Raw genomic sequence first — 15742 nt, 5'->3', positions numbered from 1 at the left:
AAAGAGCTAGATGGATCTGAACTGTGCTCCAGAAAATACAGGCAGACTGGTCAGTAGAGATCTTCTAAGGACTGAAGTGAAGATTACACATACCACATGACCCAATTTGGTTTAAAAACTGCTTTTTCAACTCAGGTTTCAAGTCTCTCTCAACTCCTCAGCTTCTAAATACCTTGTCTTTGTTACCACACATTCTAACCTGCCTGTCTCACCTTCCTTATTTCTGTTCACATCACTTCTCCATCTAGTCCACCAGCATTACAAGATCCAGTGTTGAGAACTTAGCAACACTTTCTAGAAGTGGGTAGAAACACAATGACTATTTCTACTTTAATATTTGTTTGCCCTGATCAAGGTTTTCTGAAAAGACTGAAGATCTCATGTTTCCTGTAAAATCCCAACCAAGAATGTGACTTCCCTGGACCTGGAGGGGATGTGTTCACTTTTGCATCCACAGGTTTTAGCAGAAGAGTAAGGTCCCTGTATATGAACAGGTTACATTTTAAAAGGGTGTTCAAAAATCCCAGTTTCATCATAAATCCAGCAAAGTTACTTAGGTAGCCAACTAAGACAATTGGCTCTATATTACCATAATTTAATAGCTTTATGATATTTTTTTCACACAAATAACACATAAAAAACAAACACAATAAAATAAACACTTTTAATCTTGCAGTACCTGGATAGGGCATGGCAACCTACTCCAGTATTCTTGTCTGGAGAATCCCCATGGCAAGAGGAGCCTGGCGGACTGCAGTCCATCTGTTGAAAATTCAGGCACAGCTGAGCAACTAATCACACCTTTAAAAATAGAATAGTACTACCATCTACATTACTACTGCATTTATGCTTCCTTGCAGACAGCGTAGGCTTGAAATAAAAGTCATGCACTATTGTACTCCATACAGTTCATACAGTAAAGTACAAAAATGTACACCAACCTGTCTTGGATGTGCCCACAATGATGTGTGTCAGATCTGTGAACTAACTGATGTGATTGCACATGCAAATGCACTTTTACATGTTGAAAGCTTTATACTTGAACGTTTGCATGTAACAAACTTGCTAAACAGGTCTTCAGTGAATGTACGTAGTGAAGGAACAAGACAGGAGAGTAAGGAGCTGCCTGTTCTTTCCCTTTTTGCGTGTATTATGGCCACTCTGAATAAGAATTTCACTTGGGTGTAACTGAGGCCCGGTGTATGGGAACATGACTGCAAGTGACAGAGGACCAGAATCCCAGGAGGTTGGACAAAGCCGTGGTTGGTTGAAAAGAGCCAAGAGTGTGAAATAGGAGGAAACAAATTTTCACTGGTTTATGTGAAAGAGTCAGCAAATATCATCCAGCTTTTGTGTAGTGATTGAGCTGTGGGTTAGACGAGCAATCCCTCTTGCCCAGGATGAGCAAGAGAGGAGAAGGGAGAGGAGACTGAACCGTGAAAATGAAACATGTATGTCTAGTATTGTCTATGTATGTCAAGTATGTCTAGTATTGAAGAGATGTAAGTCCTGTCAATTTATCTGCTCCCTTCTGAGAAGAATTAGAGTTGCAAAAGAGAGAAGGTCCACACTATGCTAGCACCTTATTCTTCTTCTGTCCAGTGAACATTGATTTCTAATGTCATTTCTTTATAAACAGAGGATGTACTTTGCATGATTGAAGTCTTCTAATTTACTGTTCCATATAAACTTTTGGTGCTGTTTTGTGCCCAGGCACATGGGGCATTGAGGGCAGGCAGACTCTGTTTTGGCTGCACAGCTCAGCGTATGGGGATCTGCTGTCATCTGGGCCCTGGGTTATATATTCAGTCTGGGTTCACATCTGAGGGGTTAACTCTAGTTGGGTTTAATTCGATCCTCTTGCTCTTTATCTTCAATTTGTCCCATGTTCTTTCTTTCCATCTCTCTTTTTATCCCTGACTTCTCTGTAATTGAGTAGTTTTTCTCATTCCTCTTTATATCCTTTGTCACTTTATTAACTGTAACTTTTTTATAAGTAGTTTTAAGATCCATGGTATGCATCTTTAACTTGCCAGTCTGTCATTATTAATTATGATTATTAAATTATTTATTTATTTATCATTTTTTGTCTGGGTCTTAGTGTGTCATGCAGGATCTTCCTTGTGGTAGGAACTCTCTATTTGAGGAGGGTAAGCTCAGTACTTGTAGTGTGTAAACTCTATTTGAGACATGCAGGCTTAGTTGCTCAGTGGCATGTGGGATCTTAGTTCTCTGGCAAAGGAACAAAACTTTGCCATTTGCAAATGCTTTGCATTGCAAAGCAGATCCTTGATCACTGGACTGCCAAGGAAGTCCCTATATTTACCTTTTAATGCATACTATATGGTTATCATTTTGTGTACTGTTCATTCCCCCCTGTAGATCCAGGTTTTCACTTGGTTTTAAATTCCTTCTGGCTTGAGTCCTTTTTTAAAAACTTATTACATTGGTCTGTTGGTGGTGATGCAGTCTTTTTCTTGTATGTCTGAGAAAGTATTTTATCTTGTTTTTGATATGTATTTTTCTTGGGTATAGAATTCTGAGGCAATTATCTTTCTCTCAGCATCTTGATGTGGTGCCAGTGTCCTCTGGCTAACATTGTTTCATTTGCCTCATCTACTGCCATCCCCATCTTTTGTTCTACTGTGTTTTTCCTTATGGTTATATTTCTTTGGTTGGTTGTCTTAAACCATGAATCATGATGTGCCTTTGAATAGTTGTCTTATTTCTTGTCCTTGAATTAATTGAGCTTCTGTGTTAATGGGTTTAAAGCTTTCATCATTCCCGGAAATTTTTCAGCCAGTAATTCTGCAGTTCTTTGCTCTATTCTCCTGTCTTTCACTTCCTGTGGGATTCCATTTACATATATATTTAGCATTCTTAAAGTTACTTCAAAGCTCTCTGATGCACAATTAATTTTTTCCCACAGTCTTTGCATTTCTATTTTACATGTCTCTATTTAACATAGTCAATATTCTTCAGCTTCATGAATATAAGGATTATTTATGTAGTAAGCATTTTAATGTCCTTCCCTGCTAATTATGTAATATATATTTTACTTGTGTTTTTACTAATTGAATTTTCCCTCATTATGGATATTTTCTTGCTTCTTTACACATCTGGATTTTTTTCTTTATAAATTTATTTATTTGTCTTAATCAGAGGATAATTACCTTACAAAGTTGAGATGAAACTAGGACAAATACTTTCACAATTTGTATGTAAATTTTAAATTGAATGGTGGATATAGTCACTTTATCTTTGGATGCTGGATATTTTTTTAATTTTTATAAATTGTTCCTCTCACTGTTTGCAAACACTGTTAATTTCTTGGAAACAACTCTATTTTTTGAAAGCTTGCTGTAAAATTTTTTAAGCTGAGATGAAACCAGCCTTTAGAACAGGTTTACTATTTCCCACTAGCAAGGCAATATTGTCTTCAGGGCCCTGTTGATCTCATGGTAATTCTGAGTAATTTGGGGGGCGGTCCTAAGGTGGCAGAGTAATACGACAGGGGGACCAATTTCTCCCCAACAAATTCATCAAATGAACATTTGAACGCTGAGTAAATGCCACAAAACAACTTCTGAATGCAGGCAGAGTACATCAGGCACCCAGAAAAGCAGCCCATTGTCTTCAAAAGGAGGTAGGAAAAAATGTAAAAGATAAAAAGAGAGGCAAAAGAGGTAGAGATGGAGATCCATTCTGGGAAGGGAGTCTTAAAAAAGACAGAAGTTTCCAAACACCAGGAAACACTCTCACTGGTGAGGCTGTGGTGAGCCTTGAAACCTCAGAGGGCAACATAAGTGGGAGGAAAAAGAAATAAAAAAACTAAACCCACAGATTACATGTCCAATGGTAACTCCCAGCAGAGAAGCAGTACAGAGGCCTGCATCTGCCCCTAACAAGAGGGGGCTGGGCAGGGAGGTGCGGGCTGCATTGCTTAGACTAAGGACCAGGTCTGAATGCCCCAAGGGTAATCTGAGGGAACTAACTTGAGATAGCAAACCAGACGCTGGGATAGCTACCCGGGTGAAAAGCCCTAAATTAAGACACCGACAGGCCTGCTCACAGAACAAAGGACTGAGCAGAGCTATCTAGCTGCGGACAGGCCCATCCCCTGACAGAGACAGCGGAGAGAGGGCAGCCAGAGCCAGAAGGGGGCAATTGCGGCCCCAGAGAGGCATCATCTGCCAAACTGAAAGCAGACATCATTGCTAACCAAGATTTCTTGGGATTCTGGATGGTCAATATCCGCCTGAGAAGTTGTGCTGGTTGTACACCCAGAAAACCTAGCGGCAGGAACGGGAGAGGCAATTTGTTGCAGCGACCACACTGACCAAACATATGGTCACCAGAGCAGCTCGGACCTGGGAAGGGCACAAAACTCAGGCCCAACTGAGTCTGCACCTTTGTGGAGTACCTGAGTACCTGAACCTCAGTAGCTTAGACCTGGGAAGTGCATGCAACAGAGGGCCCACCTCAGACAGTTCCCAGCAGAGCAACCTAGAGCCTGAGCAGTGTAGACAGGGAAAGCATACACGTCATGAGTGGGCTCAAACTCAGTGTGGCCAAATTACTGTGAGCACACACCAGTGTTATCTGTTGGCAGTGTCCCTCCCTCCCGACAGCACAACTGAACAAGTGAGCCTAAAAAATTGTCCACCACCACCACCTTGGGTAAGGCTGGAAATTAGACACTGACGAGACCAGCAAACAGAAGAAGCTAAAACAGGGAACTGCCCTGGAAGTAACAGGTGCAATAGACTAAAACCCTGATGTTAGCACTGACTACATTGGAAGTGGCCAATAGATCTTGAGAAGTATAAGTTGGATCAAGGAACTATCTAAAAGTGAACTGATCCCACACTGTCCACAACACCAGAGAAAATCCTAGATATATTTTTACTATTTTCATTATTTATTTTTTTTTTATTTTTAAGTCCTCTACTGCTCCTTTAATTTTCATTTTTATAACCTACTATTACTTTGAAAAAAAGACCCTATTTCTTACAGCCAAATTATGTATATATATATATATATATACACACACACACACATATATATACACATATATACACACACACATATATATATACACACACACACATATATATACACACACACACATATATATATAATTTTTGTGACTTTTTTTCCTTTAATATTGTATTTTTGAGAATCCAACTTCTACTCTAGATTTTTAGTTTTTGCTTTTTGTTATTTTTTTGCAATTTTTTACCTTTAAAAACCGAATCTTCAGTTACGATTTTTACTTGGGAGTGGGATCACTGGCCTGATTGCTCTCGCCCCCTTTGGATCTCCTTTTTCTCCACCAGGTCGCCTCTATCTCCTCCCTCCCCCTTCTCTTCTCTACCCAACTCTGTGAATCTCTTTGCTTGTTCTGGACTGTGGAGAGCACTTAGGGAACTGGTTACTGGCTGGATGTTTCTCTCTCCTCTTGATTTCCCCCTTTATTCCCCTAGCCACCTCTGTTTCCTTCCTTCCTCTCTCTTCTCTGTGTAACCCTGTGAACATCTCTGAGGGATCCAGACTGTGGAGAGCACATAGGGAAGTAATAACTGGCTAGCTTGCTCCCTCGACTTTTGATTCCCCCTCTTCTCCTCCTGGTCACCTCTAACTCCATCTTCCCTCTTCTCTTCTCTGTGTAACTCTGTGAACAACCCTGAGGGATCCAGACTGTGGAGAGCACATAAAGAAGTAATTACTGGTTAGTTTGAGGAGAGTGAAAAAGTTGGCTTAAAGCTCAACATTCAGAAAACTAAGATCATGACATCTGATCCCATCATTTCTTGGGAAATAGTTGGGGAGACAGCAGAAACAGTGTCAGATTTTATTTTGGGGGGCTGCAAAATCACTGCAGGCAGTGATTGCAGCCATAAAATTAAAAGATGCTTACTCCTTGGAAGGAAGGTTATGACCAACCTAGATAGCATACTGAAAAGCAGAGACATTACTTTGCTAACAAAGGTCCATCTGAGAAGGGACGAACAGAGTCTATTTTATTACCCTTTATAGTTTCTCTGAATGAGGAGATTGTGGAGTTGCTGGGTCATCACAAACTCTTCCATGGCCTAGACCATCCCCTAGTCACTATCCTTGGGGCTGCCTCTCCCCAGCTTCAGTCATATAGTTCTGGAGGAAATTGGCAATCATGTGTGCTGCTGAGTCAGGGCCAGTGACCATGTAAAGCCAATCATAGGACTCCATGGCCCTGCCAGGTTGGCTGATCTAGGGCTGTACAGGTGAACTGGGGTGAATCATTCAGGGAACACCCTTGAACTCTAATGGCTCCAAGCTTCTTTCCTTACTAGGAGATGCCTTCAGGATATAATACCCTAGGGCAGGTAGCTTGGACTTCCTCACTAGGTGTAGAAGCCTTAAGGAAGAAAGTTGTCAGGCTAAGACCATCAAAGAAGAGGGAAGGGAAAGACCAAGGGAGAGAAAGAGAGAACTGATGACTTCTGATTTCTTGGGTCCAGTCACTGAGATCTCTGTATTTGCTCTGAGTCTTGTGTCCTGGATTCCCAGAATCATTTCAATGAGTCTCACTTTTCCTTGAAGCCAGTTGGAGTAGGGCAACTCTCAAGTTTGATTCAGACCTGGTTCTAGATCCTTCACTCCTAGACACAAACAGAGGCAACCATTTGTTCCAGCACCATTAAGAGTGAAATACTTTATTCTTTACTGAGAATAGGGTATGCAGGCCACCAAACACAGTTCACCAGCATCCTGGGCAGCAGTGCCCAAAGTGTGAGTGAGTGTGTATTAGGAGCGGCCTTACTGATTCCTGAACCACCCCAAGCATTTACACTGCCCTTGCCAGGCCAATCCTGTCATTTGCTCGATCAAAGACCGAGAAATACAGCCTCAGGAAGATGTTACCCAGGATCCAGGTCTCTGTAGATGGACTCACAGTGATCTCTTCAAAGATTGTGTAGCAGTAGCCTCTAGAATCCTAGGGGAGTCAGAGACACACACCAGTCAGCATGAGCCCTTACTGGTGACTCCCCCCCAATATCCAGACCCAGCACAATTCTTTGTCTTATTTCCCTCTTTTGGTAAGTACCAAGGGGTTTTCTCAGCAGCAGGGGATATGAGAGTTCATCCAAAACCAAAGAGGGCCAAGACATGAGGTTGCCGTGAGGAAGGGTGTGGGGGAGGGTGGACTAGGAGTGGGGAAACGGGAATGAAAAACAACAAAGTCCTACTGTAGAGCATAAGGAACTATATTCAATATAAAGTGATAAATCACATGAAAAAGGATAAGAAAATATATATTTTTATGTGTATAACTGAGTCACATTGCTTGCAGCAGAACTTAATGCAACAATGAAGATTAGCCACACTTCAATATAATTTTTTCAAAAAGAATAAGTGTGTCCATAGCTCTCCTCACTCCCTGTTTCTTTCCTTCTGACTCCTGCTCCTTGTTTTCTCTGCAGAGAATACTGGTTCTCCTCCAGCAACCCCACAATCCATACTTTATTAAAAAACTTTATTTTGTATTCGAGTATAGCTGATTAAAAATAATCTGAATTTCAGGTGGACAGTAAAGAGACCTAATCGTATGTATCCAAGTATCCTGGTCCCAAAGACACCCCTTCCATCCAGGCTGTCATATAACTAAGCGGAGTTCCCTGTGATGCACAGTAACTCATTGTTGGTTATCCATATTAGAGCAGTGCCCACAACACTTTCTTGAAGACTTAACTCAGGAACGCTGTTAAGCCTCCTTCAGCCCAGTCACTCTTTGGCCACTCCAGGCTTGGTTGGGTAATGTACTCTGGTTCCCCATCCCCACTGCTCAGTCTGTAGCCCTCATCACCCCTAGTAAGTCCCCAGTGCCCCAGTGCAGACCACCTTGACATGACATTTGCATGGAATCCCATGCAGTTTTGCCTAGAACCAAGCAACTCTCCATAAGACTCAATGAGTTTGTGGTTTTAGAATTCCTGAAATTCCCTCTTTTCCTCAGAGCCTTCTTTGAGCCCATCAGCCTGCTCTGAACTCCCGCTGGGATCTGACATGAAGCCTCCACCCACTGCCAGGGCTGAGCAGTCACTGTGCACCCTTTATTCATATTAGCAACCCTTTATTCATATTAGCATCCAACCTCCCCACAGAGGGGTCGGGTACCCCAACTCACAAAGGAGGCACCTGGCTGGAGCATGGGAAAGATGCAGCTGAGAACTAGGCTGACCATGTAATTTATCATCCAAACCAGGAAAACTGTAAGAAAGGAAGGGAGACTGCTAACTTATGCTGGGACATCACACTGGGACTGTCTCCGCCATTCTCCTTGTCACATGGCCTATTCAGGGACTGCTAGTGCTGAATTCCATGTTCATGCACCTATGGGTTCAAATTCAATTGAAATTCTTTGAGCACTGAGAACCTTAGTGTTCCCTTCTCCCTGACTCCCACCATGCCATATGGTATGGCCTCTCCACATTTCTTTCAGGAAGATCACTGTCCCACATGGCCCTTTACTCTCAAGTGATTGGTTTTGTGGGAGACACTGGCCCAGCCACAGGGCTCAGCAGCATCTGCAGTGGTGTGACATGGCCTCCAGAGGGCGCCCTCCTCCCAGCACCAGCCCAAGGGTTCCTGCAAGCTCCAGTTTGAGAACCAACCCTCAGTATCGTCCCCTCACCTTGAGGATGTAGGCTCGAGCTAGCACTTGGTAGTTGACACCATTGATAGTGAAGATAATAGGGGGCAGGGTATTGACCACAGAACATGAAACGTAGTGCTGTTAGAGAGAGAAGGTGAGAGGTTGGCCATGGTGATCCTTGTTATGTGTGGAGACTAGGAGTGACCCTGGGGCATGACCCTTCACCTTGGAACCTCGTCGCCTGGTGCCGATGAGCTTCTGTATGTTATCGACCAGTATTCCTGGGCCTTTGATCATTGATACCCCGGTGTCAACAACGGCCTCGCAGCCACCAGAACAAGCAATAACCTTTCTTCTCATGGAGATGCTGAGAGACAAAAGAAGAAAGCTGGCATCAAGGTCACTCTGAGTGTCCCCAGAGTTGTCCCCTTCCCAACTATCTCCTAAACAGCCCTTTGTCTCTAGGCCTCTTTTCCTTTGCTCTCGACACAGCACCTTTCTTGACATCCTCGAATGCAGTACTTGAATACACCAGGATCTTTTGTACCTTGACAGAAGCTGGTCTTCCTTCCTAGAAGACCCCATTCCCCTTTGACTAGCAAATTTCTTTTCATCTTCCAGATTCCAGCTTTACTGTATTGTTTTTGGGAAGACTTTCCCCCGGTGTTTATCAGTCGCCTGTCTTGGTCACTCTCTGTAGACCCTTCCTCATGTCTGCTGCTGCTACTGCTGCTAACTCACTTCAGTCGTGTCCAACTCTGTGCGACCTCATATGGCAGCCCACAAGGCTCCGCCGTCCCTGGGATTTTCCATGCAAGAGTAATGGAGTGGGTTGCCATTGCCTTCTCCTCCTCATGTCTAGCATGTTCCAAAGTCACAATTCACTATGTGGGTGAGTCACTTCATGTACATCTGCCTTCTTAGGTGTGAGGGTGAGTTTTATTCTCCTTGCCTCCCTAAAGTGCCTGGCACACAGTGGATGCCCAATGCTTGTCTGTTCAATGAGTGAATGAAAACTTAGAAAACAATAAGAAACCTCCAGAGAGCTGTATCTGGTGGGGAACAAATAATGGGTCACACACAGAGTAAAGATGGAGATTCGCAGGGGCAGCAGATTCTCATACTAGGGGAAGAGAGGGGCTCCTTTGGGAGAGGGTATCTCCCAGCCCTGCTCCTACAACCAGCTCAGACCCTGAGACCCTGGCCAGGAAATACATGACTAGCCCACAGAAACTCCAAAGGACAGGTCAGCTTTTGTCTGAGGGTATGACACAGAATCCTATCAATTATGCCTCTTGTCCTCAGGTCACTGCTGTGTCCCACCTTCTTGATTCTCTGTAAAGCCCCTGTCTCACTGTGTGCCCAAGAACTTGGTGTGTCTTTTTTTTAGTTGCTTTCATGTCTTGAGACTGAAGCCGACCTCTCTTCACTGCTGGGTAGCTGCTCCCTAATAAGAGCAGTTTTCCCCATTTTCTCTGGACTGTCCCTGTTTTTAAAATGACATTTATCTGTACTGAGAACTTCCTATATCCTAGGTAGCCCTGAGCAGTCGGTCATCTTATCATAACTCTGTTCAGGCTGGAGAAATTCTCCCTGATCCTCTGTTCACCACACTGTGGAGTCCTCTAACCATGCTCCCCACCTCAAAGGGCAGTGGGTGCAGCATTCTCCCAGCTACAAAGAACTCTCTGGTGCCTTTTAGGACACTGGTCAGAGCCATGCTCAGAAGGCCTGGGGATTAAGAACCCATGGGTTGTTTGTGTATCTATGTGCTTGTGTGTTTGTTTTTATCTGTGTTTATATGTGTCTCTGTCTGTGCTTGTGTGTCTCTGACTAGCTATGCATGTTTTTATGTGTTGCTGTGTATGTTTATATGTGTCTGCTTGTGTGTTTCCATATGTGTGTGTGTGTCTGTCTGTATCATTGTGGGTGGTATACATGTCTGTGTGACTGTGTGTCTGAGAATGCACTTGTGTGTGTCTGCCTATGTCCATTAGCGGGAGCATCACTTGGGCTGACCCTCAGAGGGAGAGGCTTACCGGTCCATGTGTACAATCCAGTCACCCGCTTGGATCAATGGTACCCAGTTGAGCTCTCCCTTGTAGTAGCGGTGGTCCACTCCACCAAACATCACCACACTGCCCTCCTGCTTGTCTCTGTAGAGAGAAGTGATGGGGGGATTCTTAGAGGACAGTGACAACAACACTTTCTGAGAGCTACGCTTGTCAACCCATCAAGGCCCTAATAAGGTCCCCGTGTGCAGATGCAGAAATCGAGTCTAGGAGAGATTGAGATCCAGACTGAGGTCTCTTATTGGCTAATGAGTGGCACAGAGGAGGTTAGAAGCTGAATCATTGGCAGAGCTCCACCCAATATGTCTTCTGAAGGCGCCCTGGACCTCCAGTGACCTGAGTGCTCAGACACCCTCAGAGGATAGGGTGCTGAAGCGTTTTGGCTTTCCCCTTGTCCACCTTGTCATTTTTCAGGAAAATCAATGCCTGGGAGTTCTCAGGGTGTGGGTTCAAGTCACCCAGATTGGTTCCAATGGCATGTGACCTCTAATGTCAAAAAGGCTCCAAAGTCAAAAGGGACCCCACTTCTGCTCTCCCTTTCATGAAGTTCCTGATATTTCTTGAACAACAGGTCCCACACTTTTGTGTCCCACACTTTCGTTTCTCACTGGGTCCTACAAATAGGGTAGCTGGTCCTGGGCTCCCAGTGAAATGCTAATGAGGAAGAAAAGATATCCATCATCCTTCTCCTTCCTTCCTGATCAAAATCATAACAAATCCTAATACCTTTTCCTTCAACTTGTTTCTTGCTGCCTTCCATTAGCCTTCCTCCTCACTCATTCCACTAGACCAAGATACTGGTAGCGAGCCCAGGAGAGTAGGCTTCCAATAAACTTTTATTTCTAAAAGCCAAGAGTGAATCCTGGTTGGGTCCTGGGTACAGAATTATCCTGGGTTATATTATCTCTCAGATACTTCTTATTCAAGTGTTGTATAAATATTTGTGCAACTGAAAGCATCTTACAGATAATTTGGAGAAAGAGATTGTCCATCTCAGACTTACTTGCTCAAGTAGAAGGCAAAAACAAGCTCAGAAATGGCACCTTCATTCTTCAGTTTGTCGAAGATAGGGATGGCTCCAGAGAAGGATACGTCGGGGTAGTTCAAGCCCAAAACACCATCAAAAGTTACATCCTCAAACCCGTATTCCGCCATGCTTAGACCAAACGGCTGGTCAGTGCTTACAAGGTCCCCAATCTGTGGGAAAGAAGAGTGTTCCCACATACAGATACATGAAGTGGGGCTAGGACTGGGCTGGGAGGCATTGCCATTAGATCCTCAGAGAATTGAGGCCGGGATCTGTCTTCAGTGGCCGACAGAAGGTTAGATAAAACCAGGAGGGGAATTTGGGTTCCATTTGAGAGAGGCTGTGAATTTTATAACATCTGCCCCTCTGAAAAATACCAACTGAGTGAGTCAAATTGGCCTCGTGGCTTCTCTACAGGTGGAGCTACAGGGGTCAGGCCAGGTCCCATTGGTGCCACCTTATGGACAAAACAATCGAGAGCAAGATAGCTTTCTCTTTGGCAGCACTGTGACCTAATGACAAGAATGGATGCATTCTCTGTAATGTACTGTGGATTCTGCATCTGTCCAGGAAGACAAAAGCCAAAAACACAATCTCGCTTGCAGGGTTCTATGAAATTACTGCCTGGGGAAATCACTTTTAGGGATATGTGTATATTTCTGTGAGTGTGTATGAGAGAGAAAGGGAGAGAGGGAAACTACGCAAGAATTTGGGGGGAAGTAGGCCATATGTTTATTAGACTCTCAATGGTTCTCTAGAGTGAGAACTCATTCATCAGGCCCCTTGACTTCTCAGGTCCCCAGTTTCCCACTCTGGATACCAGAAGCCCTTGACTGCCCCCAGGGTCCCCAGATCAGTTTTATCCTGTCCCCAAACACCCCACAGCAACTTCAGTCCTGAAAAGCCAGCCGAACTCCACCTTTTATCACATGTGTGCCCTCAGCAAGGCCCTTGCCGTCTGCACCTCAGTTTCCTCATATGTCTCATGAGCTAATCAGAGTAACTGCTGTGTGGGGATGTTGCAGGATTAAACCAGTTATCACCTGAAAGTGCCTAAAACAGTCTGTGAATATAAAAGTGATGGTTTTTTCCCCTCTTCTTGCTCCCAACAAAATGAACCTTGAACTACTCATGGGCAGAGGAGCTGCAAGTCCACACCTCAAACCACTCTGTGCATTAGCTAATCTGCTTGCTCATGTGTTACCACGGGCACTGCCTCCCCAGAGACATGATCCTGTGGATATGATGGCCAATATTTATGGGAGTTAGACTAGGAAGGGTCCCGGCAGGTGGTCTTGCCTCTGTTTTGCCAACAGTGGTCACTCCCTAGCCACCCTTGATTCAGCATATGTTACACTGTTACCCGAACTGTGTCATGAGCAACAACTCCTTTCATGCTCCCAGATTCGTAGGCGACGCTGAAGGTCTTATTGGTAATCCGGAAGGTAGAAGACTGAAGATGTCTGAACCTACCGTGTCTAGCTGGAGACACAAGAGATGAGTGTCATCAGGTGCCAAGGGTGGAAAACAGGGTGGCAGGGCAAGTGAAGGATGGTCCAGGTATGGGGTGTCTGTACTCACAACAGGGTGGAATGGCGCAAATGTCAGAGGGCACCCACAAGTCTGATGACCCTGTGTCAAAGATAACCTGGAATTCCTGAGGCGGTGTTCCAATGGTAATGCTACCCATGTAGACCACCTACAGGAAGAAGGAGGGAGGGGGTTAGTGCAGAACTGGCTGCCCTCTGTTCCCACACTGCTGCCTCCCTTTGGGTGTCACATATCTCTTGAGATCACCTTCTAACCACGGTGCAGCTCACAGACTTTGGTCACAGAGGTATCTGCATTTGATATATATTTTCCTGTGCTATATTGTATGCAGGATATTGACTCTATGACCAGGAAGTGTTGAAGTGTTACCTCCTTCATGGGAACCCCAGAAGCATAACCACTGTGCCTCCAGGACCACTGGGCACACAAGGAAGTCCTGGTGCCTTCATTTGAGAAGCTCTGTAGTCTCTTCAATCCCAGCCTTAGCAGCCCCTTCTCCAGGAGGTCTTTCTTGTTCAACCCCAGCCACTCCCTCCAAACTCAGACCACATCCAATTAATACCACATAGGTGACCCTTTCATTTGACATGTATTTACTCTTTGCCTATCTCTCAGGCTTGCGTGGGCATTCTTGAAGACAAAATAAGCCCTTTGTCTAATCTGAAAACAGTAACCACAGTGATTCTTATGGCCATACGAGGAATACAGGTTCAGTAACTTTTTACTGCTGTCTTTCTTGCATCTGTGAAAACTAATTTCCTCTACCTGGGGATTCACAATTGCTTTGCAGTTGGTTCTACCTTTTGATCAGTGATGGTTCACTCTTTTTCTGTAACTGAGGGTCTCACTTAGTTCAGAAGGAACAATCGCCCTCAAATTAATGACACATCTTTGACACAGAAATGGATATTTACCTGCCACCTGGTAATTCCCAGGCCCAGTCACAAAGACAAACAGTTGAGGATGAGAGTGCCTTCTCCTCTGGGTGGGGTCCCTGTTTTCCAGTGTCTCTGCCTCCTGCAGGAACTCCAACCCCAATATTCAACCTGGTACCTCCAGATGAGCCCCAGTGCTAGACTAGAGCACCAGGGGGAGCTGTGGAGCACCGTCTTCCCAAAATACTCACATCCTTGATGTTTCTCCGCGGGTGAATAGTTAGATTTGAGCCACGAAAAGAAATCTGGGACAGTCTGTAAGCATGCTCCTTCAGGAAATTGTTCGGCATGTGTTTTCCACTGAGGGTTTTTCTCATGGTCTTCACTCTCCTTAGAGGTATTCTTTCACCGAGCATTTGACAAAGAAACCAAAGAAGATGTTACAATTAGCTGTCAGTGTTAAGGTATAACTGTCATTGTAATGGCCCTGTGTATTTAATAATCATTTTTATTAGGCACATTATTATCAGAATTTTATGCCTATACCATGGCAAAGACGTAGATTTGAATACAGGATCTGTTCTGAAATCTTGGGTAAGCTATATGACCATTTGGTTTCTCAGTCTCCCCTTCACTAAAATAGTGGAATGCAACCATACAAACCCTCCAAATAGAATATCTTGGGAATAAGTGAAGTGATGGATATAAGGTACCTGATAAATAGGATGTATCAACAATGACAGCCGTTTGCATTGCTGTTGCCATCTCATGCATTCCTTCTCATAGAACCTCAAGTAATGAGATAGAAGGGGGACTATTTTCCTCTTTTACAAGGGAGCAATTTGAAATGCAACAGGTTTCTGTGTTGGCTGTGGTCACACTGCTCATCAGATATAAAACAGTGTATATAAAACAGTGTAACTTTCTCCAAGTTGAAAGAGAAGAGAGAGTTGAAAGAAGAGTCCAAGATATAGGGAATGAGTAAGGGAAATTCAAAGGCTTGAGAAGGAAGTAAGAGTCAAATGAACAATTAAAAGCAAACAACACAAAGAGAAATACACTCCCAGTGACTTCCAAATTAATGTAGAAATAAATGACAGTGACACAGAGATGCAGACATAGGCATATACACACTGAAGTAGACAGGGAAAAAAGAGGACATGTGGAATAAAATGTAAGAAAAGTGCTGTTCCACAGGATCACATAGACATCTGCATAGACTATGCACTGAACTGTTGCAAGGAGTGGCATTTTCAATAGGTCATGACATGACTGGACCCCAAGATTTGTGCAACCCAACCAAGACCTTGGGATCCACAGTTCCTATAGCAAGTTACTTATCAATAAGTAAGAGTGGAGCTTTAATACTCTTAGGGAAATATCCCATTCCCTTCTAAACCTAATGGGTGGAAGAATAATCAGATGAAAAGAAAAATCCGAGAAAGGGATATGATGTGGCTTACAGTCCCCATACTTACTTGACTATGCACTCTGAGAAGGCCACCAGCCCGAGGAGCACAAGCCACTTCATGCTTCTTTCCTGGATCAAGGTACTCAGGGAACTTTGGGTTCTTAACAT

General features: G+C 44.0%; 1 protein-coding gene across 1 annotated transcript; it reads right to left on the bottom strand.

The window, feature by feature from the left end:
- Positions 1-6829: 6829 nt before the first annotated feature.
- On the bottom strand, positions 6830-15742 carry LOC138082668 (pregnancy-associated glycoprotein 1-like). Its single transcript, XM_068975893.1, has 9 exons — positions 15642-15742; positions 14415-14565; positions 13319-13436; positions 13101-13219; positions 11714-11907; positions 10678-10794; positions 8864-9005; positions 8678-8776; positions 6830-6979 (listed from the first exon to the last, which is right to left on the bottom strand). The coding sequence occupies exons 1-9, from the start codon at positions 15740-15742 to the stop codon at positions 6830-6832; spliced, it is 1191 nt and encodes a 396-aa protein (XP_068831994.1).

This window comes from Capricornis sumatraensis, chromosome 8, assembly GCF_032405125.1.
Source record: "Capricornis sumatraensis isolate serow.1 chromosome 8, serow.2, whole genome shotgun sequence".
Taxonomy (NCBI): Eukaryota; Metazoa; Chordata; class Mammalia; order Artiodactyla; family Bovidae; genus Capricornis; species Capricornis sumatraensis.
Note: the sequence above shows the minus strand (reverse complement) of the source record. Positions and strands in the feature narration are given on the sequence as shown.

What these genes read in the sequence shown, in the direction of transcription:
- LOC138082668 (XM_068975893.1), bottom strand. Translation starts at nt 15,742, where the DNA reads ATGTTAAGAACCCAAAGTTCCCTGAGTACCTTGATCCAGGAAAGAAGC. An exon ending in TTGCTCATGACACAGTTCGG is followed by an intron (nt 11,908 to 13,100) that starts GTAACAGTGTAA and finishes TCTTTCCCACAG; the next exon opens with ATTGGGGACCTTGTAAGCAC. An exon ending in CTCGAGCCTACATCCTCAAG is followed by an intron (nt 6,980 to 8,677) that starts GTGAGGGGACGA and finishes TGACTCCCCTAG; the next exon opens with GATTCTAGAGGCTACTGCTA.